This window comes from Octodon degus, unplaced genomic scaffold (genome assembly GCF_000260255.1).
Source record: "Octodon degus isolate 3935 unplaced genomic scaffold, OctDeg1.0 scaffold00116, whole genome shotgun sequence".
Classification (NCBI taxonomy): domain Eukaryota; kingdom Metazoa; phylum Chordata; class Mammalia; order Rodentia; family Octodontidae; genus Octodon; species Octodon degus.
The window spans coordinates 4,839,984-4,865,183 of record NW_004524692.1 but is presented as its reverse complement, the minus strand read 5'-3'; the positions used below and the strand labels follow the sequence as shown (position 1 = coordinate 4,865,183).

At 44.7% G+C, this 25,200-nt stretch overlaps 1 protein-coding gene across 2 annotated transcripts in view; it reads left to right on the top strand.

The window, feature by feature from the left end:
* Atf6 (activating transcription factor 6) overlaps positions 1-9,087 on the top strand; it is a 274,808-nt gene extending 265,721 nt beyond the window's left edge. For both annotated transcript variants that reach the window (XM_023699786.1, XM_012516641.2), the window contains exon 16: positions 4,021-9,087. In XM_023699786.1, the coding sequence (XP_023555554.1) occupies positions 4,021-4,229 (209 nt within the window). In that variant the 3' untranslated portion in view covers positions 4,230-9,087. The remainder of the gene's footprint in view (positions 1-4,020) is intronic.
* Positions 9,088-25,200: the final 16,113 nt, after the last annotated feature.

Below are 25,200 nucleotides of genomic sequence, written 5' to 3'. Positions count from 1 at the left end.
AAAAAAAAAAAAAAAAAAGCAAAAACTGGTTTGGCAGTCTTTTCACATATTTTGGCTCTCAACGCCCTAATCTAATATTTACCATCTTCCCTCTTGTCAGAAAACCCACAACATTAATGTTTTCTCCTCCATAGGGCCTTCACTGTGATTGGCAGTGAGTGAAGACCTATGCCTTCCATCCGTAGCCCCTCCTGTCCTGTGTCCCCTTCAGGAGCCCTTTCTCCTCTCCCCATCTAAGGCCAGAAGAGTCTTCAAGTTCTTAATTCCTCATTAGAAATCATTCTAGTATTTTTTTTAAATTCACATTGAGGGGCAAATTGAAGATGTTGTCCTTTCCATGATGTTTGCCTATTAATAGAACTCAAAAGTCTTAGGTAACAGGGGCCTTGTGTGCCACTAGAAAAGAGTCTGCAAGCCTCTGTGTTGCTCCCAGGTGCACAGTGTGTACACATATGCACCCAGAGGAGGGTACTCACAAGGGGCAAGAGACTTATTTCCCAGTCTGTCCTTTAATTGAAATAGTTTAGATCTCGTCAGAGACCTCCTCACTAACTATTCAAAGTGCTCAGCTCAAAACCTCCAAAGAGCTCTGTGTGAAGTGCAAACAGTGGATCAAATAGTGTTGCCCTAGTCCCCCCAGCTATCCTGTAGAGGTGATGTGTATTTTGAACTCCTAAGGGTTCATCACTGCAGACATTAAAGCACTCAGATGGGGCTTCCTGAACTCAGCTTCAGAGGTTCACATACTGGCTGGAGAATCTTCTCGCAATACCAATAGTCTCCTTGGCCCAGAATGCTATCTACGGAAGAAAGGCATAAAGAACAGAACATATTTTCAAGCCACCTAGACCAGACTTAGGCTGAGGTCTCCTGGTTGGGTTTAAGGTGGCAGTGGTGTATCAACCATGGCTGGAATGTTCAGATTTCAGAATCAAATTGCAGCTTCACCTGTCCCTCAAAGCCTCTAAGCTTATATTCCCAGACTTTCCCTCTCCTTGACTTTTAAGATATCAAAGAACTTACTTCACTTTATCAGTTTCAACTGTATAGGCACATGGGCCCTAATGACTTCTGCAGGTGTTTTGGGCTGTGTTAGAGAACCTAGTCTTGATCTTTATCTGTCATCTGGGTTCTGATTTAATCCAGGAAAGCAGTAAACATTAGTAATGTGAATTGCATGTTTCTGGTACATGTGTCTTTCATTATTTGACCATCTACACTGCAGTGTCTGCACACACACACACACACACACACACACACACACAAGTGCGCGTGCATACACACACACACACACACACACACACAGAGGAGCGTCTGTGGTTCCAAAAGGAAATGACTGGTGTGGTGCCTTGAAATCTGAACTTGGTCACATGTCCTGAATGAAATGACTCTAAATGACATTAGCAGAGTGTCTTTTCTTCCATCTCCTACATTTTGGAAAATACTTTGGTGAGAAACACTGATTAATTTACAGGCATTCAAATTTAATTTTCTAAAGATAAGCAAATGATATGATAGCCATTGCAAAGAAACAGGACTTGTGAAAATGGAGCTAAGCTTCCCTAACAGTAGCCTTAAAGAATAGCTAGGGCTACTTAACATGCAGCAGCAGTCAGCTCTTCTTCATCTCTGGCCAGGCTAGGAAAGGAAGAAATTAGCTTCAACTATAATAAAAGAGATTTATAAGACTTGTAGTGGGAAATTCATCATAAATTGAGACCCTTTTAAACATTGGAACAGATAACCAACCAATAGAAATGGAGGTATGATGTTTTCCATTGTATTTAAAATAGGCTATCATCTACTTGACGTACTTCAGATTGATAGATTATTAGATATGTGTAGTCACTTTAACTCTTGGGGCAGGGCATCACATTTAGAATATGGTAGACTCAATTTTATGTAATTTTTGGGAAATGAGACTCCCTGAAGTCTATAAATTAAACTCCAACTTAAGACAGCCCAGACTAGATGATCTCCCAAAGTCCTTCCCATCTTCCTGAGTGACACATTCTATGGCTTAGGGTTCCCAGACATAACAATGGAATCTGAAGACCAAATGTCAGACTTTGCATTTTTTGTCCTCTAGATTTATGTTCAACATGTACTGTGTTAAAATAAAAAGAAAGGATATTAGAGTAGAAAGAATTCTACTTTTGAATTCAATTCTTTGTCATAGAGGAATCAAATGTTTAGATTTTAAAAGTCATTGACTGACTTTATGTCATGGTCATAGAAAAGTCATATGGCTGGACTATCTGTGCACCCAGCTACAAATTCATGGATGAAAATGCAAAACCATGTGCCACGTTGTCTCTCCAGCACTTTTACAAGGTCATGGCTTCTAACTGTATTGCTGTGATTGTTCAGCTGGATTTGGAAAATATTATCTTGTTCATAATTATCTCATCAGTTTTATGCTCTAGTTTCATTGACTACAAATTCAAAAATGACCACCCAGGAATACAAATCAAGAAATAATTTGGCCTTCTCCCTAAAATAAAGAGCTCTCATCCTCTTGGGAAGTAAGAAAGGAGTATACTGTGTATGTGTATCTTCTTAACTCTTGATGGCTTCATTTATAGTAAGCATGAATGTGCATGGTTTCTCTGTTTCCTTCTGCAGGTGCCAGGGAGTAGTATCCCTTTAAGCTCATGTTAGAAATCTGCTAGTACTTTTCATTTTGTACTAGGTTTCCTTGCTGTCCACACAGTTGGTCCTTTTGACATTGTTCCTTTCTATTGTTTTTTTTTTTTTTTTTTGGCTTTGCTTCCCCCCCCCCATAATTTTATTGATAAACAAATAGCAGTGAGACAGTTTCAAATCAAATTGGTAGGACAGTTTCAATAATTAACACATTGCATGCATTCTTCCTAGTGGTTAATTGCTGTACAAGATGCAGAAATGATATCCTAACACCATTAGAACAAATCACTCTATTCATTGAGAGAATGTAACCATATATCTATCCTAACCACTTTGAATACACAGATACAAAATGGACATTCATCTGTATCCCCTTTTTTGGTTAAGTTCCATTATTTGAATCCTTTCCATTGTTGAAGGGAAGGAAGGGGGCTGAAGTATTCCTACCTCTGCTCTGCACTAAAATCCCAAACACAATGTAGCAGACAGATATTCTGTGGCAGGCACTTGTCTGGGAATGGGGGCTAAGGAGGAGACAGGCCATCCTGGGCTCCAATCCTGTACCTCTGTCTAGTGACTGATCAAACTTTTGCCTCATCCTTGAAAATACTGGTCTATGGAAAGAAGCAGTTAATGCCTTAATTTGTTTCGTCTCCTTTTTTCAATTGTTTGTACTTTTTCTCTTCTTAATTTCTTTTTTTAATTTTTTGTATTTTAGGGAAGGGTCTTCAGGGTCTTATTACTAGATCAGACTTGTAGTGATCCACCTGTTTACATCCTACCAAGAGCTGGGATTACAGGCATGCGCCACCACGCCCAGTCTCAGTTGCTGTCTCAGCCTTCCCTGGGGGCAGGGATGGCTGGCAGGCCCGGGATTGAACTGCTGGCCTTTAATCCGCTGAGCTATTTGGCCAGCCCTCTCTTCTTAATTTCTTATGCATTTCTTTGTTTCTTTTACATTTTACATACATATATCTGGTAATATGAATAACTGCTTGGAAGATAACACTATGTATTACAACAAATACTGTGAAATTCATACTACTTTGTTAAGTGAAATTTTGTATCACTTGTCATTTTTTGTGGTGTGTGTGTGTTTTTTTTTTTTTTTTTTTTTTTTTTTTTTTTTTTCAGTACCAGGGATTGAATTCAGGACCCTGCTCTTGCCAAGCAGGCACTTACTCCACTGAGCTATCTCCCCGGCCCCTTACAATTTTTTGTTTTAATTCTAATTTGTACTTTCTTTAAAAAATAAAGTGTACCAACCATACATACCCTTAGAGCACACTCATATTCTTCTGAAATCGAAACTTATGGCAGAAATGTACCTGCTGGTGAATATTTATTTATTCCCATGTATGTTCCTCTCTGCAGAAAACGTGATCAACGGGCAGGATTATGAAGTGATGATGCAGATTGACTGCCAGGTGATGGACACCCGAATCCTCCACATCAAAAGCTCCTCAGTTCCTCCGTACCTCCGAGATCAGCAGAGGAATCAAACCAGCACCTTCTTTGGTTCCCCTCCAGCAGCCACAGAGGCAACCCACGTTGTCAGCACCATCCCCAAGTCATTACAGTAATGCTGTGCAGTGAACTGGGAAAACAGAAACAGACCTGTCAGACGGAAGAGTGGGCAGGAGAAATGCTTCTTTCTGTCTCCCTGGCAGCAGGAAGAGAGCTGCCTTACACTCTGGGTCAGGGAGGAGAAAGGAAGAAGGAGCTGCTGGTCTTCCAAATTGCCAGAATTTAGGTGCCAGGGAACATTTCTCCATTGGCAAATGTAGCCTGCGTCCTCCAGTGTTACCTGGTGTAGATCCCCCCCCCATACCTTTCTAAACTGCTTTTCATTCTATATTTGTGTTTAAATAAGATCTACTTCCCCTTCCTGCCATCGTGCTTGTTCATAAAGTTTTTATTTAAAGCTATAGCCCTCAGAAACACAGATGGTTTCCACTGATTGGTTTTCTCTTTCCTTTACTGAAAATCTATTCTGGATACAGTGCTTGAGAAAATAAATTTGAAAACCAGAACACCCAAAAACATCCCACAAAGAGTCAAAACTATTTGGAGCTTTGGGTGAACAAGGAATATCCCTAGTTGGTAAAGTTTACTTTTGCTTGGGATTTGTGGTTCATATGTAAACAAGTAACTGCGTTGGACATCTGAGCATGGGCCACAAATTTGAGAGAATGGAAGGGAAGCGGAAACTCAGTGAGGGCCTCAGGAGAGGAGGCAGCGCCATTAATACATGTGCTTAAAGCACTCAGAGTTTGATGCTGTTGCAGCTTAAGATGCGAGCCGCAGCTGTTGATCATCGGATTCTAGGCTGCAGAGTGGTGGCGTGCAAGCGGATATCTCTTGGCTGATCTCATACCGATGCTCAGGGGCCACAGGACAGATCCCTCCTTTCCATTACATATCCTCCATGGCACCAAATTCATGGAAGGATCATGGAGGCAACTTTAGACTTAAGCACGGCAGGAGCTTCTTCTCTTGAAAACTGACAGGTATTTTTTCTTAAGATGATGCAGACAGGCAAGCAGAGATTCCTGCTGAGGGAGTGTGTCCTATAACATGGCAATCATTTTTAGTTCCATGAAAAGACAGTAAGTGAACTCTTTTGTTGCTCAAGGAAGAGCCTCTCTCACTCACATTGTAGTGAACTTTGCCTGCTTTCTTCGGCAGAGTAGACAAATTATGCTTCACGTGGTGACTTCACACACACAGGTCTCAGGCAACAGTGTCCTTGCTGATGCTCTGCCTTCAGTTTCTAAATTGAGTCCTGCTGCTCCTCTATTCTGAAACTTTTCAGTCTCCTGACAGAACTCATTCTGCAAATGCTGCTTTTCACCCCAGTTAACTTGCCTCTGTCAGATTTCTTCCCTCTCTGTTCCATACTCTTATCAATTAATTCCTCTGCTTCCTTGCAGAAAAAAGAAATAAAAAGTCTGTCAGCCCCTGGACTACATGCAGCCAGTTCATTTTCTGTCTGTGAACCAATCATGCATGGCTTCTAAAAATTGCAAGCCACCAGGACCATTTCTAATTCTCCAGACAGTAATGCCTCTCAAGATAGCTTGTTACTTTCCAAGGAATCAATCTAACTTGGAGGCAGAGGGCTGTCACTTAATACCTGGCAACCTGGAGTTTGAGTGAACCTTCCTTTTGTCCCACAACACAGATGTTTAAGTCAGTGCAGCTCTCTCCTCTGACCTGGCTCCTGGGTAATTTTCAGACTATTTTCCCTAGCAACTGTTCTTTTATTGGTTATCAAAGAATAGGCAACAAATGCCTAAAAGATTGTTAGGTTACTAGGCGGTCTTCTCGTGGGATGTTCTGTGGCCCTGCTTCTTCTTGTCCTGTAATATGAATTAGCCCAACAAGAGGCTGTCACTGTGGCTAGCAGGTGGTGGTGCCATGGTCATTGCCAAGCTGCTAATGCGCTGGAACTGTCACATATCATGGTAGATACAAACTCAGGATGTCCGGAGTGGCTGTTAGTGGAGCCTCTCTTCTCTCTTTTGCACTGAATCACACAAGAACAAGCCACCTCATGGTGTTCTTGTCTTTAGCTCTTCGCTTTCCCTGTGCTCATTCCTGCCAACTCCTCTGAGACCAGTTACATCATGTTCACCAACATTACGGCTTCTGTGATGGGTGAACATGTGAGTGAGGGTCGGGGGGCACAGACAAGTGTCTGGACGGTCAGCACGCCAGTCATGGCGCCGGGAAGTGAGGTGCTCATGAGCGGCAGGGAGCTTTGCCTTTCTCATTCTCTGACCCCACAGCTCCCTGCCATCGTGCTTGAATTGATCTCTTTTGATGAGGGAGCAGGAGTTTCCTCAGGGTAGAATTTCAGGAAACATGGCAAGTGATGAGTTCAAAGAAGTCTGCTTTCTGAATTGCTGGCACAGTTATTAGTTCCTAGGAATAACGGTAGTTGTTATTGTACTGTCTGGGGGCCAGTGCATGGCCCTTTAGGCATTGGAGAGTTGCTGTGACAAGTTAATAAGTTGAGTGAGCATTTGAGCTTCAGTTTTTGGTGGAGTTGCCTTGGGGGGAAATAGGTGTGTACATATATATATATATATATATATATTAATTTATTAAGTTTTAAAATGAGATTTTGGCAAGCCCTTGAGAGGATTCGATAAATTGGAGGAAGGAAGTCGACCTGAGGTAGATGATTTCATGTTCTTTGACCAGCACTATTACATTGGGAAGACGACTGCTCGCAGCCGTCTCGCCGCTATAAGTCCCAAGTCGTTAGACCTCCTGTAAGTAAGTGGATATTTCTTCCTGCTGACCACTGAGTCAGGTGTCAGGAGCATCTCTGGGGTTAACTCATATAGAGCAGCACGGGGACACAGCTTTGCTAGGATGCCAGCATCTTCAAGTTGGGAGTTAACAGGAAAGGCTCACTCTTGAGGTATAGGAATTGTTTGCAGTGCCTGTAGTGTAGCAACTTGATATGGGATTCTTGGATGGGGTTTACTTTTTCAAAAATGAAAGTCTTCCACACTTATAATAGCTCAGAGCAGCTTTTCTTTCTTTCTTTCTTTCTTTCTTTCTTTCTTTCTTTCTTTCTTTTTTTATGACTAAAATTTTCAGGACAAAGTTGGCACCTCTTTGTCTTCTTGTTAGCAACAAATAGAAATTGGAGGTATTTGAAAGCAGTGATGTTATATGAGTCATTCTTAAATGTTCCCAATAAACATTACTTAGAAACAGACAGGGAAGTTGGAACTCAAACTGGTTTTTCTATCACGTTTAAAGAAACACTGCCCTGATTAGGTCTTGTTGGGCTGACCTCTCCTGGGCGTGTGTTCCTCAGTAGTCATCACAACCCATCAAGACACAGTCAGACACTGCCGCTGTGGCATTGAGAGAAGTCTCGACTTGTTCATGACTTTCAGATGACTGTTTGATTCTTGCCATTTTACTAAACTCAGGTTGTGAAACTTGAGAGAAAGTTACAACAGGAAAAGCCTCATGTTAGAGTCAAGTACAGCTACATCGAAAGGTTTCAGGGCAATCTCCACTTGGAATGACAAGTAATCACTTTTACTGTTCATAACCTGAAGTGTCAGAGCATGATCCGATGCCCCCTGTCAGCATGATCTCATGGAAAGTTTCACCCTGGAAGCCTTCTTTCCACTCCATATTGATGGGCTGACTCAGTCGCCTTCTGCAGACCTGCATTAGCTGCACACGGCTGGCTGTGTCCAGGAAGACTGCACATTGCCAGACTTGATAGAAGCTCATTGCCACTCTGCACCCCATATTCCTGTCATTCTAATTTACTTAAATCCGAATCCTTGCTGCTAATATCAATCCAGTTATAACTTTTACCATAAATAAGAAAATTTAAAGAGAATGAAATAGAAGAACTTTTTATTCCTACCCTCACAATATTTGGAAGGGCAAGTTCTTGTTTTTCTCTTACCTGCAGGGATTATGGCCAATATTTGAGGCAACAGAAACTGGACCCAAAAGTTTTTACCAGAGTCCAGCAAGAACTATGCACAAAAAAGAAATGCAATTTCCTCCTACCTGAAAAATCAAGAGAATGTTGTGCTAACTTATATTTTTAATGACTAATCTTAAATTTTATTTTGGGTAGAACTAGAACTTGCCAGTTTATTATATCTGTGTTACCTGTCATGTGCAATAAATAGAACTTATGGGAAAACTGATAAAAGTGTATCGTTAGAAAATTTAATCTCGTCTGTGAATCATGTCGTGGTTAGCCAGTGTACCTAGTAGATGTAATTCTCAGCTAACTTTAAGCATGGGGGATTTAACACATTAAAAGACTTAATTATATTAACCTTGAGAACTAAGAATAAATACAGTATATCATTTGTTGAGGCTAATAAACACCACTGTTATGGTGTTTGTCCCCAAAGAAGTTGGTGACTGTGAGTTAAACCAAGTAGGAGGCTTGGCGTAGTCTCCGGCGTGCTAATCCCAGAATGAGATTAGCAGATTGGCTTTCATAGCAAATGTTTACTGCCTGAAATGTTTTCATTCATTTTGAACCCTAATTTATGGGTCAGTCACCAGGATGGAGGAGATGATTGGGAAATAGTGTTTTTGATGAAAACTGTGAAGTGCTACTAGCCTTAGAAATTCCAGCCTCTTTTTCCATCCTGTTGACAACTATGGTTGGACTAAGACCAGTGATGCTGCACCATTTCTGAAACTTGAGGAGGGTACCAGAGATGCCGTTTCATGAGGGCTTTCTTCCTTATGTTGTATCTGTGCTAATTTAAGTGTGCTGAGGATGAAGAGGAAAGATGCATCATTCTCTCTTTTAATAATTATGTCAGTTTACAGTACATAAATGACAATAAACTATTTCATATTTTCAGGCAACTCTTTATAAGGCAATACCTGTTCTTTCTCTAAAATTTAAATAAAGACTTTTTAAACTTGTGTTGGTCCATTTTGTATGTAGGAAGAGAAATATCTCCAGTGGTAAGTGGTTAGTAATGGGAAAGGAAACCTCGAAATGTTTTGCATCTTGTGTTATTTTTTAGAAAAAAATTGTTGAACTATGTCTGCTTTTCTTCCGAGCCTAGTTAAGGAAAAATTTCCTTTATGTTCAGATATTTTAACTACAATTTCATCAAGGGAAAAAATTATCTAAGCCTATACTTTATCTGTCTGTATAAGCAGGAAGCTGGGTCACTCCACTTCATATCCAGTCCCCCCGAAGTGCTTTCTGCAGCTGGGAATGGCAGAGGCCACCGTGTACGGAGCTCATCACTGCAAACTGACAGCAGCAGTTATTAATGGAGTAATTAATGCAGGCATTAACTGAGCATCCAGTGAATGCCTCAGATGAGTGTAAGTTCATTAACTATTATTTTAACCTCCCCCAAAATCTATTTCCTCAGTAAGTAGTTGAGCCAGCAGTTAGACCTAGGCATTTTAGTCCCAGTGCACACAGATTATTAACTACTATGTTGGTCCACTTCCTGAGTCAGAGGCCTGGCATAGTCTCCTACCCTAAGTGCACTCACAGTTTATGTAGCCCAGTATATAAATATACAAAATTATAATTGCACCAAGGTCCCTTACAGGCTGTGCTAACTTTATATCACTGTGACAAGATACCTGAGACAACTTAGAGTAAAGGTTTGTTTTGGCTTTGATTTCAGTGGTTTCGGTCCAGGAGTGCTCGGTTCTGTTGCCTTTGGCCTGTGGTGACACACCACATCATGGTGGGAGTACAGGATGGAGGCGCTGTTCATCTCACGGCCATCAGGAAACAGAAAAGGGCTAGGGTCCCAGTATTCCTCCAAGGGTCTTCCCCTGTCATCTAACTTCTTCCACTAGACCCTGTCTTCTAAAGGTTGCTCCACTTCCCAAAGTGCTACAGGCTGGCTTTGGAAGACATTCCAGGCCCAACTATAGCAGAGGTAAAACTACATTTGTTTCAAAATATATTTTCATGGAATCATTTAGAAAGTGATCCTCCATAGGCACTAGAAAGAGGCTGACCTCAGATCACCTCCTCTGCAGAGATTGAAAGCTCAAGGCCAGAGACAGGAGCATCTAAAAGGAAGTCTTAGGAAAAGACTCCTTTACAAACTGATGCTACATAGGGGCTGGGGAGATGGCTCAGTGGAATAAGCACTTCCCTGGCAAGCATAAGGGCCTGAGTTCAATCCCCAGTTCTGTAAAACAAGCAACAACAACAAAATGATGCTAGTGTAAATGCTCTGTGTTGTCCCAACTCTTCAGTAAAAGCTGATCACATAGCTTTGTATCAGTGTTCTGGGGAGGAGAAAATAGGGGCAGTGTTCAGTGTGGTATCCTACATGGCGAAGAAAGCAGGCAGAGAGCTCAGCATGACAAGCCATTCTCTGAGGACTTGGTGGAAGCAACAGAGGTGAGTAAGGGAAATAGAGCTGCCTCCTCCCACCCCTCTACCACCGCCTCATCCTTATGGGATTGTTCCCAGGGACTTCTCATTGTGGGTCAAGCCCATTTTTGAATCTCAAAGAATAACCACAAAAAACATTTGGTTACACAATACATGGTGTCATAAAGAGAGGGCTCTTCTAGTACACACCCTGCAATTTATCTAACTGCTCCTCTCTGGGTAGAGAGATCATTCCAATGTTTTGCTTACCACAGGAAATCTATATCATATTTCACTCCACCATATTCATTTGCTGTAATCAGTATAAATGTCTGAAGAGACTCCTTCCCTTCATTCGGTTGATGGTAAATGGTGCTTATTAAGGTTGTAACAACAACAACAAAAAATGTAGCCTTCTGTCATACATTGTTCTAAGCCTTTCCTAGTGTTGACTTATACTTCATGCCAAATATTGTAGATACAGGTATCGTTATCTACATGTTACAGATAAATAGGCACAAGAGATCAAGTAACTTGCCCAAGATCTCATGACTAGTTAAGTATGTAGCAGAGCTAGGATTTGAAATTAAGTCTGTTAAGACATTAAAATCATGTGGTTCCTATTATACTACATTAATCCTTTGAAGCCATATGGATGACAACAGGGGAGAAAAATCAAGCTACACAAGGGCAGCCATGGTATTGGAGCATGCTCAGGAAAGAAGACATAGCTACAAGGTGAGGTCCACCAGTGCAAGAGTTTGCTGTGCAAGCCCCCTCCCCAAAGGCACACACTGAGAGCTGGTGAGCTCACCCTGGCTTCCCCTGGCCCTCTCACAACTTCCCGCTCTCCTCACACCCAAGAGACCAGCTTCAGGATGCATGTGGGTGGTACCCAACTCCAGCTTCAAGATGTGTCTTCTGCCTACTCTTGGGATCCCAAGGTCTTCTGTCTTCAGAAAGATTTCCCTGCAGAATTAATTCCCAGTGAGGTCACTGCACTCTGAGATGGTGGGAGACCTTTGTGAAAGAGATCTTTAATCTCCACATCCAAACTTGAAATCCATTGACTCCAAAATCCAGGATTTATCTTTAAACATCACATAATATATGAATAAGTGATCATCTTGTAAGATTGACTCTTTACAGCATTGTCATTCCTAAAACCTACACTCAGTTATGTGCAGTGGGGGTTTGTGAGGTTAACAACAACAACAAAAAAATACTGTTTCAGATTGATTACAGATATAACCCATGTTTCTGTGAACTATCCACTGGTTACAAAGGGAGAGCTAAGAGCCACAATAGCCATCTCTGCTTCCCATTTCCTTGGAGTCCTAATTGACTTCTGAAGCCTCTAGGGTCATGGACTGAGCACCCACTGCCTCAGCTTTGGATTTCGGGGCTGCATTTCTTCACAGACTGTGGGCTGGAAGCAACAGTCCTAGAATTCAAACCTTTGCCACAGTTCCTAAGTGCTATGCCTACCTCAGACATCTACCAAGGAGCAGTGGGAACCTGGAGGTACATTAAAGACATTTAAGAATGTCTTTCCCCTGAGTCTGTGTGGTCGCCCTCTGTCCCACGGAAGACTACAGATAACTTCCAGAAGACAATAAGAGTTCTGCTCAGCCTGAAAGAAAGTTTAGTGAGGATACCACTGCTCTCACGGGAATTTGGGATGGGAAGCTCATCGGGCAGTGTCTTTGTCTCAGACCCCGAGCCCACCCTCGCACTCGATTCCTGAGCCCCGCACATAAAATGGCCTGTTTCACCACCTTGTCTCTAGTTTCTTTTTTTTTTTTTGCATTTTTATTTTTTTCCCCATAATTTTATTGATAAATAGCAATGAGACAGTTTCAAATCAAATCGGAAGTACAGTTTCAACAAATAATACACTGCATATATTCTTCTTAGTAGTTAATTGCTGTACAAGATGCGGACTTGTGATTCTATTTACAAACACCATTAGAACAAATCATTCTATTCATTAAGAGAATGCAACTATATGTCTATCCCAACCTCCTTTGAATACACAGATACAAAATGGACATTCATCGGTATACCCCATTTTTTCTAAGTTCCGTTATTGAATATTATAGGTGTGTAAACTCAGCAAAATATTCTAAAAGAGTCCAGTAGCCCATAATAGCATTGGGTCTTCTGTTTAACTGGCAATGTCAGAAATTATTGACCTGAGTCCCCCACAGCTCAACTTAACAGCATGGCTTTATTTCTTATATTTCGTCTTCATACTTTTCTACTGGATGGTTAAGACCAAGGTAAAGCAGGACCTATGCAACAAGAGTTGTAGGTTTTTGGTCTGAGGTCAGTGAAATGCCCTCAGGATTTGTCCTGAGATCCTGTACCTCAGATTGTAGAACCTTTATCAGTGCAGCCATGTGGATGAGTCACGCCCATTGCTTGGCCAATGTGCTTTCTAGTTTCCTTGAGTTGTAGGAATTCTCTTCTGCTAAATGCCTCATTAACAACACATCAGCACACTGCGCCCTGCAACCAGCCTGGCAGCCTCTAGGAAGAGAGAATCACAACACTCCCTACACAACCTGCAGGGCTAGAGAGGAGCTGCAAATTCACCTTAATTCAAATAGACTGGGCAGGAAAGAGGCCGAAACATTTAGTCACTTTTGCCGCTGGGGTTACCACCCAGGTGAGCGCCACTAGAAGCCCTCGTGATGGGCAGCCCAGAAGGGCTAGCTCAGCTCCCCAAGGTTCACAATCTGGTGCAGGTCTGTAGGGCAGAAACAGTGCAGGGAAACAAAACCTACTCACGAGAAGCTTATCTTTCCTTCCTCCCACAGGAGTGTCTTGTGCTTCTCCTTCCCTGACTCTCATCACCTCTGTAGTTACTTGGTAAATATGTCCTCCTTGGAGGGCCCTAACCTCCAGAATGACAGGAATGCACTCACACACCAGTGATGCTGCCAACAGTGTCCTTTGGACGTTGGTGCTTTGGGCAGGAGGCTGCATCGGTATTTTGGCTTGAATTGTTGAGCATTTAGAAAGCCACAAATGTAACATCCTGCTGTAAGTATACACAATAGGCTGACACTGACCATGTGTCACCATATGCTGGCCATGCAGGGTGCACTGCCCCCAGTGTGGAGGCCACACTGTACAGAAACAGGAGACTGCCCCACCTTCTCTCAATAGATGAATCCTCCCTGGCTCTCCCTCCCCTTTCTCCTCTTTACACTGCCCTCTGGCCTCACTCTGTGGCAAGTTACATGTGGACCTGGAAAGAGGACGGAGACCCTGGAGATTCTCAGAAGAAACCACTGTATAGGTGCCTGGCAGAGAGGCTGGAGAGTGGGACTGTCTGGTCTCCTACAGAGGTGAACCTTCCTGTGGCTGCACTCACTGGGGGCTAGAGAAGTGCCAATGGGTAGGTGTTAACCAACTTGAGACACAAAGGGGGAGGGGCAGGCTCAAGATAGCATGTGTTACCAGTCCAGTTAAGAAACAAGGACATCAATGTATAATACATCTCTAATCATTTGTTAGGTCTCAGACCTAAAGTGACAACATTTTAAGGTTCCACATTGTGCCTAATCCTTCTGCTATCTGGCACCTGCCCGACTAGCTCCAAGACAAGGCATACAAAATTTCTGTCTGCCACAGCCTACAGCCCTGTGATATCAGGGGGATATTCCTGCCTTGGGCTGGGACCTGGATTAAATTAAAACTTATCTATCCTAAAGTTCTTCTTCAGGTTTCCTTCAATAAAGCCCCTGAAGAAACACAGACCATCTAAAAAGGGGATGAAGATATTTTAAAATTTCAAAGTAACAACTAAGTAAAATGTTGATACGCATCCTAATGACCGTAGTTCCAGCCCCAGGAATCTCTCCTGTGTGCATGAAAAGAGATCCAAACTTGTACTCAGTGCTGACACCACCACAGCACTGCTCACCTTCTCATCTGAAGACACAACTCTATATCTACTTTACAAAAATATTCTACCTATGGGCTGGTGAGATGGCTCAGTGGTCTAAAGCACCTACTTAGAACAAGCTTAGCAAAGCACAGGAACCACGGTTCAATCCCCCAGCACCACATGCCAGCCAGCCCCGGCCCCTGGTGGGCTGAGCTGGCCACAGACACACACACACACACACACACACACGCATAAATAAATAAAATAATTAAAAAAATATTCTACCTATAGCTCTCCATGGCTGTCCATAGGTCTTAACTGAATTTGTTCATCAAAGGCATAATACTGAGGACAACAGGGAGACCATTCCCAGCTACATCAGGACCCAGCTTCCTGTCGACACCAATGATAAATTTTCTCTTTCTTTCTTTCTTTCTTTCTTTCTTTCTTTCTTTCTTTCTTTCTTTCTTTTTTCTTTCTTTCTTTCTTTCTTTCTTTTTTCTTTCTTTCTTTCTTGTATTTGGTTTAGGGTCTCACTACACAGCTCAGACTTGTAGTAATCCTGTTTTCAGCCTCCCTAGCACTGGGATTACAGGCGTGTGCCACCGCCCTAGGTCTCTGTGGCCAGCTCAGTGTGCCCAGGGGGCTGGCATGGCATGTAGTGCCTGGGATGGAACCCCGGTCCCTGCACTTGCCTAAGCAGGTACTTGGTCTGCTGAGCTATCTTGCCAGCCCACAAATTTTCTTTTTGTGACTTTCTGTTTGAAAGCCCAAAAGGGTCACACACTGGTCCATGACCCTGTGTGGCTGAACTCTCAGTTGAAGGCAGGAATCAGGGCTGGGCTCTCAAGGAAACAATGCTGGCTACCATTTGCCCGGGGCTTCTGGGATCCTGCTTTGAACTGGCATCCTCTGCTGTGACAGGGTCCAACTCATGGGCTAGCCTCGGCCCTCCCTGGAGCACGGCATCACTGCTGCCTGGCTCAGAGAGCCTGGGTACCTTGAGGGCTGCAGGGCCTCCTCTCCTCAGCTCTGAAGACAGGAGTTGGACCCATACTCCAAAGGTTGTTCTGTTGGCCCCAGGCTTTCACTCCCATCAATTGAGCTCTTTATTGGTGATGCCTGATCTTTGCTGTGCATTAGAATCACTCAGGGATCATTAAAAGCCAATGGTGCCTGGCTCCCACTCCCAGACACTCTGACTTAATTGGCGTAGGACGTGCCCTGAACAGAAGAGTGCTAAATTCCCCCAGGTGACTCTCGTACAGAAACGTTTGGGAACTGATGAACTTTGTCTTCTGAGGCCTACTTCTGGTGTTTATGGAGCAACACAGTCCTAGAGGTTGAGGGTGGAGAAAGGTTCCAGGGACAAGAAAAGCTGTGTTTAAATAATCAGACAGAGTCAAGACTGAGCAAGTAGCCGGTGAAGAAAGGAAAGGGGGAGGTGCGGCCTGGCGCCCACTGGACCGCCTTGCGGAGATGATGTCAGGCATTCCTCTGTGATGTTAGAACCAAGGACTGGAGAAATGCATGAAAATAACCATGGCTGTGAGAATGGAACTTGCTGTGGAATGGCATATTCTTGGAAAAGGGAGCTGAAAGGGGGAAGGGGAAAGAAGAAAAGAGAGAATGAAGTCGGGAGGAGAGGCCTTGGGCCTGGAGCACAAGGCTGGGAGATGCAACTCTCAGGCCTCTGGGGAACTGGAGGAAACTAGGAAATATGAAAAGATATGCAGAGGAGAGGTTTGGGTTGGCACGGTCCTCAGGCAAAAGAGGACAGTTGCTGACCCAAAGAAGGCTGAAGCAATAAGAGAACAAGCCAGTGCAGAGAGAAACAAAGGAAAACACAAGCAAAGTAGGGGCCAAACCCACCCAGCCCCAGGCTGTCTGGCCAGTTGGAGGGTTGCCCAGAGGAAGGCTGCATATGCTCCTGGCTAGTCAGGTCTGGAGTAAAAGGATAGACTTTGCAGTGCCTTCCTTCCCTCCCTTTTCTCCTCCCACTCTTGAGGTGGTCTCCGACTGGCTTGAGGCTGGGAAGGCAAACCCTCCCTCCTGGAAATCAGTGCAATGGTGACTGAGGGCAGTGCCCCAAGGGACAGGAGGGTGGGCCAGCACAGGCCTCTGGCTCTCATCTGTGCTTCTTGGGGCAGGAGGGGACTATTGCCCCATCCTACTCTGGCACCAGCCCCTGGTTCTTAGATCTCACCCTAATGGTTTCTCTCAGGGACAACCTTCACATGAGTCATAGAGAGAGCAAAAACCTTGTAGACAAACCCAGGAAACATTTCACGAGCTCTTAAATTCCTGAAGGACAAATTTTATACCCACTTGGTACAAAATCAGGAGACTTCTGGAGGTGGGGTGTGTTTGTAGCCCATCTGCTATGACAAGCCATTGCCAAGTAGAAATACCAACCATGTCACACTCAGAGGGCCATCTGATTCTCAGCACCCCCAGGCAGGAGTGGGCATGAGACCCCTAGTTCCCATCCCACTGTGAGCTCAGTGTTCTGTGCCATTCAAGCTGTTTTTTCACTAATGTTGAGAGAAATGTGGTGAAATTCAGAGAACCATGTGGGGTTGTTGCAAACTCAATGTCAAGTGCTTCAAGATGTGGAAAGTATCTACCAGCCAGCGTCACTCCCTGAGTGGCTTTGCTCAGGCTCCACTGGCCTGGTCTGTTAGCTGGGTATGTGGTGCTCAGGGATTCACACGGGAACACCCACCTATGGCACCTCAGGCTTTCCAACCCTCAATTTCCTGTGGGAGAGTGTCCCAGCCTCACACTCCACTTTCGGGCTGCCCTCCCTGCATCAGCTCTGTTTGTCTGCCTGACCACTTGCCTGGCATCACTGGAGCACAAAAAGTGGATAGGCTTCTTCAGACTTACAAAGGCAGCAAAGCTGGGAGACATCACTAGCCCTTGCATTTCAGGACAGAGGACAGAAGTGAGGGGCTGGGGTAGGGCTTCGGAGGATAGGACTGTCTGTCCTGTGGGAATCCTATGAAAATAGCGGCATCCCTGTGAAGGCCCTTTCTTGTCCACAGTACACTGAGAGAAATGGCGCCTCTGTGACAGAAGGGGCCATTGTAGGGTGAGGGAGTCCACAAGGGCTGGCTGAAATCTGCGGGGGTGGAGTGGAATTCCACCACAGGCAGAGAGGCTAGAAGGGCTTGGTGGGGTGGAAGGGTTGGAGCCTCTGGGGCTCCCAAGGTTGGTGGGAGGGTCAAGACCTCTTCCATGTGAGCAGAACCAGAGTTCCCTAATGGCAGCCTACACATCAGTATGTCAGGCAAACTGCTGTCCAGCTGAGCTCTGACAGGGACACAGAGATGTTCTTCAGGACAGGTTGAAGAAAACACACAGGATGAGGTGGCCAGAGGTGGTATATGCCAAGACACAGGTGAAGAGGTCTGCAGGGGTCAGGTCTGTAGGTGGCAAGAGGGGTCTGCCTGTGAAAAATAGGCTTTGGTGAGGCCTTAAGGGAGGGGGAGAATTCACTCAGGTGATGACTGGCAGTGACAACAGAGCAAAGGCAGGGAAGATGCATTCAGGGACCAGCTTGGCCTCCTGTGGCAAAGGCCTGCTGTGCCCAGGAAGAAGTACAACTGGCTGGAGCATACTGTTCTGCATCTCGAAGTGCTGCTTCAGTGCTGCAGTTGGTCTTTAATAATTGCAAAGGGCTCCAGTGGTTCCTTGAACTTGGAATGCCGCATCTGAAGAAAGTTGTGTCCTGTCACAGCACATTGCTTTTTTCCAATGGCCAAACCCACCTCCTGTCATCTGTTATTAAGCCCAGTGGACCCAGGTGGCCTCATAGACCCTCCCAGTGGCCCCTTGACTAGAGGAAAAGCCAGCATCAACCTGACCCAACAGAATATATTCAGTGAGCCCCATACAATCCAAAGGATGACATCGCCAACTCCTCCCACCTGTGGCAGGCTGGAGGAGGAGTGGATGTAATCAATCCTTATGAGCAGCAAAGAATTAGACCAATAGAGGAGTGGATGACAAGGGGACAGAACCTTTGGTGGTCAGTCTTTTGAGGCTTCTGTACTGCTGCCATGTTGGGCCACAGGAGGGAAGATTGAACAGAGCAGGAGCAGGAGAGTTCTTGGAGGACCCCTGAGGGTCAGAGAGGATTCACACAGCTCCAGAACTTCCTGGCCCAGTCCCTGAGGGGATGGGGATGCCTCACAGAATATCTGTAGAGCTGCCTGCTGTATCCTTCTGACCAGCAGCCTACTATCTGAGCCAGGTTGAATGGATTTCTATACTCGAGAACCACAGCATCCATATCGAGCACCCAGCCCCCAGTGGGGAATCCCAGCTTCCCACAGAGGTCGCAGGGTGGAGCTGGGGTTCTTATGAGGGCAGCAGGCAGACTGCCCAGCATTCTCTCTGCCTGCAGCCTGCCTTCCAAACCTTAGCCGATGTTGCCATGGGGCTCCGGGAAGTTCACCAGCATTCTTTGGCCCATCTTTGGTCCCTGCTTCTGTTGGCTGCACTCCTCCTAGGCCCTGCCAAATCTTCCTTGGTGCTCCCTGTCCAGGTCATCTCTTCCAGAAAGACAACTCAGCTGAGGTCACTGAGAAAACAATGCTGGAGTAGGGCCCCATCCAAGATGCTTCGGCCAACTTTGGTTTCTTTCTCCCGTGCTCTCTCTTCGTCTCCCCTCCCCAAGCCAGTGTTGCCATGCATCTGCTGGCACAGCCCACAGTCAGGAGCACCGTGCAGTAAAAGCTTGGTACAACATGTTGGCATTTAATGGATATTAGAACCTTTACAAGCCGAGAACCCCAAGGATACTGTGCCACAACATCTTTGGAACCGTTGGCTTCCAGGCTACAAGCAGTTCCAATGGGAAAACTTGCAGTTCGGACAGTTTGCTTTGCACCAGAACATATTCTCTCAGGAGTCACGGATACTCTGTCTATTTATATTCTGTCCTATTCTAGAACAATAAAATCATAGCACACCCAACAAGACAGCAAGCTAGAAAAGAAAAGGGAACATCAAAAACAAAATAGAGTTGAGAGAAGCAAAGCTTGCTATAGCCCTTAAGCTTTCTACCAGCTAATAGCAAAAAAGAAATTTAGTTTAACAAAGAGTCGTATAGTTGTATATAAGCTGAATTTTGATAAATTGACTCATTTAAAATATATCAGTGGAGGTTGTCATCAAAGAAATAGTTTGCAGAGTGGGGTGTGGTAGAGTACACCTATAATTTCAGCATTCAGAAGGCTGCAGTAGGAGGATCAACAAGAGTTCTAGGTCATTGTGAGTTTGAGGCCAGCCTAAACTGTGTAGCATGACCCAAGGAGAAGAAAAAAAAAATGTTTGTAGTGGACATCTGGTTTTGCTTTGTTTTGTTGTTTGCTTTTTGTATGTTAGGCAGTGCTCCATGGAGGAACGGGCTCATTCTGAATTGGGGTGCTGAGGGTGGGGCTATCATAGAGCCCTGGCCTGGGTATGAATGAGGTCAGCTTCCCAGCTTGAACTCACTAATCAGACCCTTTCTTGGAAATTTGTGATTTGAATGGAGACACCTGGGGCCTACAGGCTTTTAAAACAGGCTTCTAGGAAAAAATAATCATCTTCAAAAGAGAAGTCAGAATGCTCTGCTGCCCAGACCTGCCTGCTCCATCCTTCCTGTGGTCTGACTCTCCAGATTTGCCTTAGGTCTGCAAACCTCGCAGAATCTTACCAATAAATTCTGTTTTGCTTAAGACACCAAAGTTCTGTCTGTGCGGCTTGCAAGCAAGGGCTCCTAAAGACGTGAGGCTACAACTCTACTAAGTTATGTGCATTATGCAAATGTTCCAGAAAACTCATTCTGTGTTGCTTCTTGGAAAGTCCCAGCCCCAGGCCTTTTATTGGTGTCCATTGGTGATTTCACGAGAGGGAGGAATACATTGAGAAAGTCAGCGGGTGAAAACAGGAGGTGTAGAGGATGTCCCAGATGTCGGGCTGCGGGTGAGAAGCCATGCAGAGCCCCATGGTCAGCAGAGCAAAGGGCACCCATACACCTAGCTGGGACCCAGGATCCAGGCTTCAGGGACTCAGTGTTGCTTATCTGTGCTCAATGAAACCCCAAATGGTGGTGTTTCTTGTTAATTGTTTAACTGATTGAATAGCTGGGCATAATTCTGTGACATAATTTCAAGGAAGAGATATAACCTGTTACCTTCATGGATGCCAAATTGATAATGGGGGATGAACAGGACATGACCAGGGCTTAGAGAGGACCATGGGGCTAAAGTAGTCACAAGATTAGGTAGAACGTTAATTTTTCACAGGCTGCAGGCAGGCAGCTGGAGGCTACGTGAAAAGCAAAGAAGACATGATTGTTTTCCCTTTTGCTTTTACTCAAGCTTGTGGTTTCAAATTTCAGCTCAAGAGACTATAACCTCCTGTAAGTGTGCTGATAAAGCCCAGGGTCCATATAAAGTTCAGGCTATGTGTAAGGGGTTGGAAAAAGCTCTAGGTCTCACAAACAAACAAACAAACTAAATGGGTGCACCCAACTAAGGAGTACACTGGGAGCTTTTTCTCTCAGAAGTAGGTCAGCACAGCCCATTTTATTTGTACAAGAGCAATACCACGGGCAGATATCGCTCTAGGGATAGGGAAGCAGGTGGAATCCTGGCTCTTATCTGCTGCTTTTTAAAAGCATGATTTGTGTTTTCTCTTAGGATATCCAGGGATTTAAAAGCCATTTTTGCTATGAACCATGCCTGCTCCTTTGGGCCTACCAATGCCTAGGTAACTAAAAGCAGAACAAATTCTGGCTTTCATTTTACATCCTTTTGTAGGGACAGGGGTCTATAGACAAAAGAATACAATAGGAATCTTCTAGATCATCCTGACTAGAAAGAGTTAAAAGCAAACTCTGCTGGAGAGACTCCCCTTGGAAGCAAGTCAAAGACAGGGGTAGAAAAAGAAGAGAAAATAAAAAGATAGAGAAAGGCACCAAATGGCCTTGGGACTTGCACCAAGGGACCAGAAAAAGAGCTGACAGGCAGGACACAGAAAGGAAGCCAGGTGCTTAAGCCATTAGCTTTCTCCACCTCCATTAAAATAAAGGGAAGGTAAAATGGGGGGCTGACTAACTTTAAGACGGTATGTACTCAGGCCTATCCACTAACCTATGTGTATCTACTCTGCTTCCACTAAATTATTCATCCTAGGATTGTTAGAGACTAGCATAGAGAGCCATACCCCTCCTTAGTAACTCTTAGCTAACCATGAATAAGGTACCCTCTTGCCAAATAGCCACCCACCCCCAAAATAAGGTCTAAAAATGTACATTGACAAGTAAACAAACAGACCAAAAAACAAAACAAAACAAAACAAAAAATCCTGCACATAGGACACGGAAGAAATAACATTAAGCAGGGGTGTCAGGAAACCAATGCAGTTATGGCAAGTTCTGGGTGTACGGGGAAAGGGTCACTCACTTGCACCCCCTTGAAAACAGCTGTGAGCAAAGGGGCATCTTTCCAGAGCCCTCTACCCTGATTCTTTCTTTATAAATGAAGTGTCTTCCTTTCATTGAACTGCTTCTCTAGTTTATTATTGGGGCTGAGTTACCATTCCAGTGGGCTGCTCCAATAACTATAAATTATGAGTCAAATCTCTTTTCAGCCCTAAATGTACATATCCTCACCCACTCAAGATTGATGACGCCAGGATGGGGTATTTCCAGGGTCATTCAGCTATACCCTGAAGCCTCCAGTCATTGTCCCAAACCTGTGATCACCTTGATTCCAGCAAAGGCAGAGCCCCAGATGATGAGACCCTACAAACATAGGCAGTCCTTTCCTGGGTTTGAAGGCCCCCCGCATCATAAAGATTCCAGAACCATGACACTGGGACTGAGATAATACCCACAAGGGCTCAGTCCATCATCTAATCCTTGAAAACTGGCTTCCCAGCAACAAAAAAAAAACACCTTTTTTATTCTGTGAATGTGTGCTTTGGTTTAATTTCCTTCATCAATAAAAGCCAGGACCCGCACTAGCTGGTGACAGGGTGAACATCTGTTGGCCTCTGCAGGGGTCCTCTCTCAGCGTGTGTCCAGAAGCCTGCCTATCTTGAATTTCAGCTTCCCTGTGCTTCCACCTGCCCACACTAAGGCCACCTGGGCTGTTGAGCTTGGACTAAGAGCCTCAATGTGGGAGAGCCTGGAGGAACACGGCATTTGTGAATGACTCCCTGAAAACGTACTGCAGGAAGATCTGTGGCTTTCAGCAGGTTCTGGTTAGTGAAGTCACTGATCTGAACTCTGTGTGGCCGAAATACATTCGTCATTCACTCCCCAGATCCCTAATGTCCAGGAATAGACTTCGCTCCGTGCTGTGAAGAGTGCCACGTGGCTAAGGCGCAGCCTCACATTTGGGGAGAGAGCCTCTCATGGAGCGAGAACACCCATTCACCCTCTAGAGCAGTAAGAGCCCAGCACAGCTGGTGGCTGTGTACATATGGAGGGTTACCATTGCTCTGGCTGAGGAACTGGACAAGCTTTTTCCTGGTCTGGTTCTTGAATATTCCGAGGTATTAAGAAGAGTGGGAGGTGGGGGCTGGGAAGGGGGCTTGGCTTGGAGAACTGGGGAGATATCACAGGATGAGGGAGTGGGAGTTTGGCCCCAGGAGGCCCCAGATCTCACATTCCAAAGGATGGACCATGCCATGTGCAGTAGTCACTAAGGAGGGTCCGGAAACTGGCCAGAAACTTTTAAACTCATCACCCATATTAAAAGCATAAGACTAATGAGAGTTGGGAAAAAAAATAAAGAGAATGTTTGGAGAGAACCTTGCTGAGTCCCTCCCCCTCGCTGTGGAGGGGTGTGCCTGCCCTTCAGACAAGGGTAGGGGAGATGGCTTTAACTTGACCTCTGGAGACATTTCATTGAGCTTTTTGTTTTGATTTTTGTAGTTTGGGGGCCACAGTGATTGGTGCCTTTTTGTGTGACCTCAAGAAGAAAGATGGGCTGGCCAACTCCTTTTTTAGCAAAGATGACTTAGTTGGCGACCAACCTGCAATTGCAGACTTTGTCAGGATAAATAATGCAAAAGAATGTTCTGTGAACCAGATGTGGGACATCTTGGGTCCCATCCAATGTAGCCATTTAGAGGGCTGAGATTTCAGCAAGATGCAACTGAAGACCACAGGAGCGGTCCAGGTGCTCAGGAGGGGGTGGACAGCCAGCCAGAATGGAGATGGGTTAGTCCATGGATAGAGAAAATGATAAGGTGTCCCTAGCAAAAGGGGCAGCAGTTCTTCAAAACCTCACAAGAGCAGGTTGCGGTGTTGCCCCGGCATCTCGGCTCCTCAGGATGCTGAGGTAAGAGGAACTGTGAGGATCACACCTGGGCAACCTAGCAAAGCCCTATCTTAAAGTAAAAATTAAACAGGAATGAAGATGTGGCTCAGTGGTAGAATGCTCTTTGGTTCTACCTCCAGGACTATGTAAATCAATCAATCAAACAACCTTCAAAAATGCTCAAGAGAATATGTTAAATACCTCTCAGAAGAGCTGGACCACACAACTTTACCAGTCAAAACCAAGTTTTGTGTTTTTTTAGGTTTTTTTTTTTTTCAGGTTCCCTCTCTTCTGTCTCCTGTTCCCCTCTGGAGGGACCAATACCAAATTCAGCCATCTGGGGGAGCGAGTGACCCCCTTCGTGCCAGAATTATCATCTACAACAGGTCTTGGTAAGGACAGTTGGGGGTGAGGCAGCCATCTGCATTGCAGTTCAGTATTTTGGTTATTAAAGTGGACTGGCTCTTTCAATTACTCAACTAAAACTGTAATGTTTAGGTTGTAAATTAAAGTGGTAATAGGAGTTTTTAATAACCTAAGAGTTGCCAAAGAAGTCAAGGGGTTTGTCCAAGTTTTCCTACAGGAGCAGGAAAAGAACTGGGCCTACCAAATACTGTTCATTGGAGGGACACTGATGAGAAAAAATCAAGTTGTTTGATGATAACCACCCACGAGACATCAGGTGTCCAGTGGGTAATGGGACATGATCAGAGCCAGATACTGAGCAAGTGGAAAGGGAGCCAAGAGAGAAACAGAAGAGGTACCCCAGGCTGGCAAGGTGAGGTAGAAATGGCAGGGAACATGGAAAGCCCTGCTCACAGCACCACTGTGAAGACTTCTGCCCAAAATGCCTAAGCTGAATCTAACTAAGCCTTGAAAGGAAATGAGGGAGAAAGGACTTGGAAGGAGAAAGGACATAAGGAAGGATTTCCCTGAAAAACATACTGTCTCTTCAGCAAAACAGTGGCCTAAAAGGTCAGGGAGAAACTGTTGTAGACTGCAGAGACCTCATTGACCAACAGCAATTTATCAGTGTTGGCTTCTTAGTTTTGACAAAGTCCTCCATTATGTAAGATGTTAATGCTGGGGGAAACTGGAGGAAGGGTATGTGGAAGCTCTCCTCTAACTTGGTGCAATTTCTGAAAATCTAAAATTACTTCAAAATAAAAATATGTATGCACCTGAATGAAAGAGAAGACTTACAGTAGCAACCTACACTTTTGAGGTTGGCTTATTTGTTGTATCTCTTTCAGGGATGATTCCTTCTGGACTACTTTGGAGAAACTTTTTTATGGCTCCACACACTTGTCTTAAGACTTGACTTAATCTTAGCCCCAGAGTCATTTCAGATGTTGTAATAAGACAATTCCTCGGGGCCGGGGAGATGGCTCAGTAGAATAAGCGCTTCCCTGGCAAGCGCAAGGGTCTGAGTTCAATCCCCGGTTCCGCAAAAA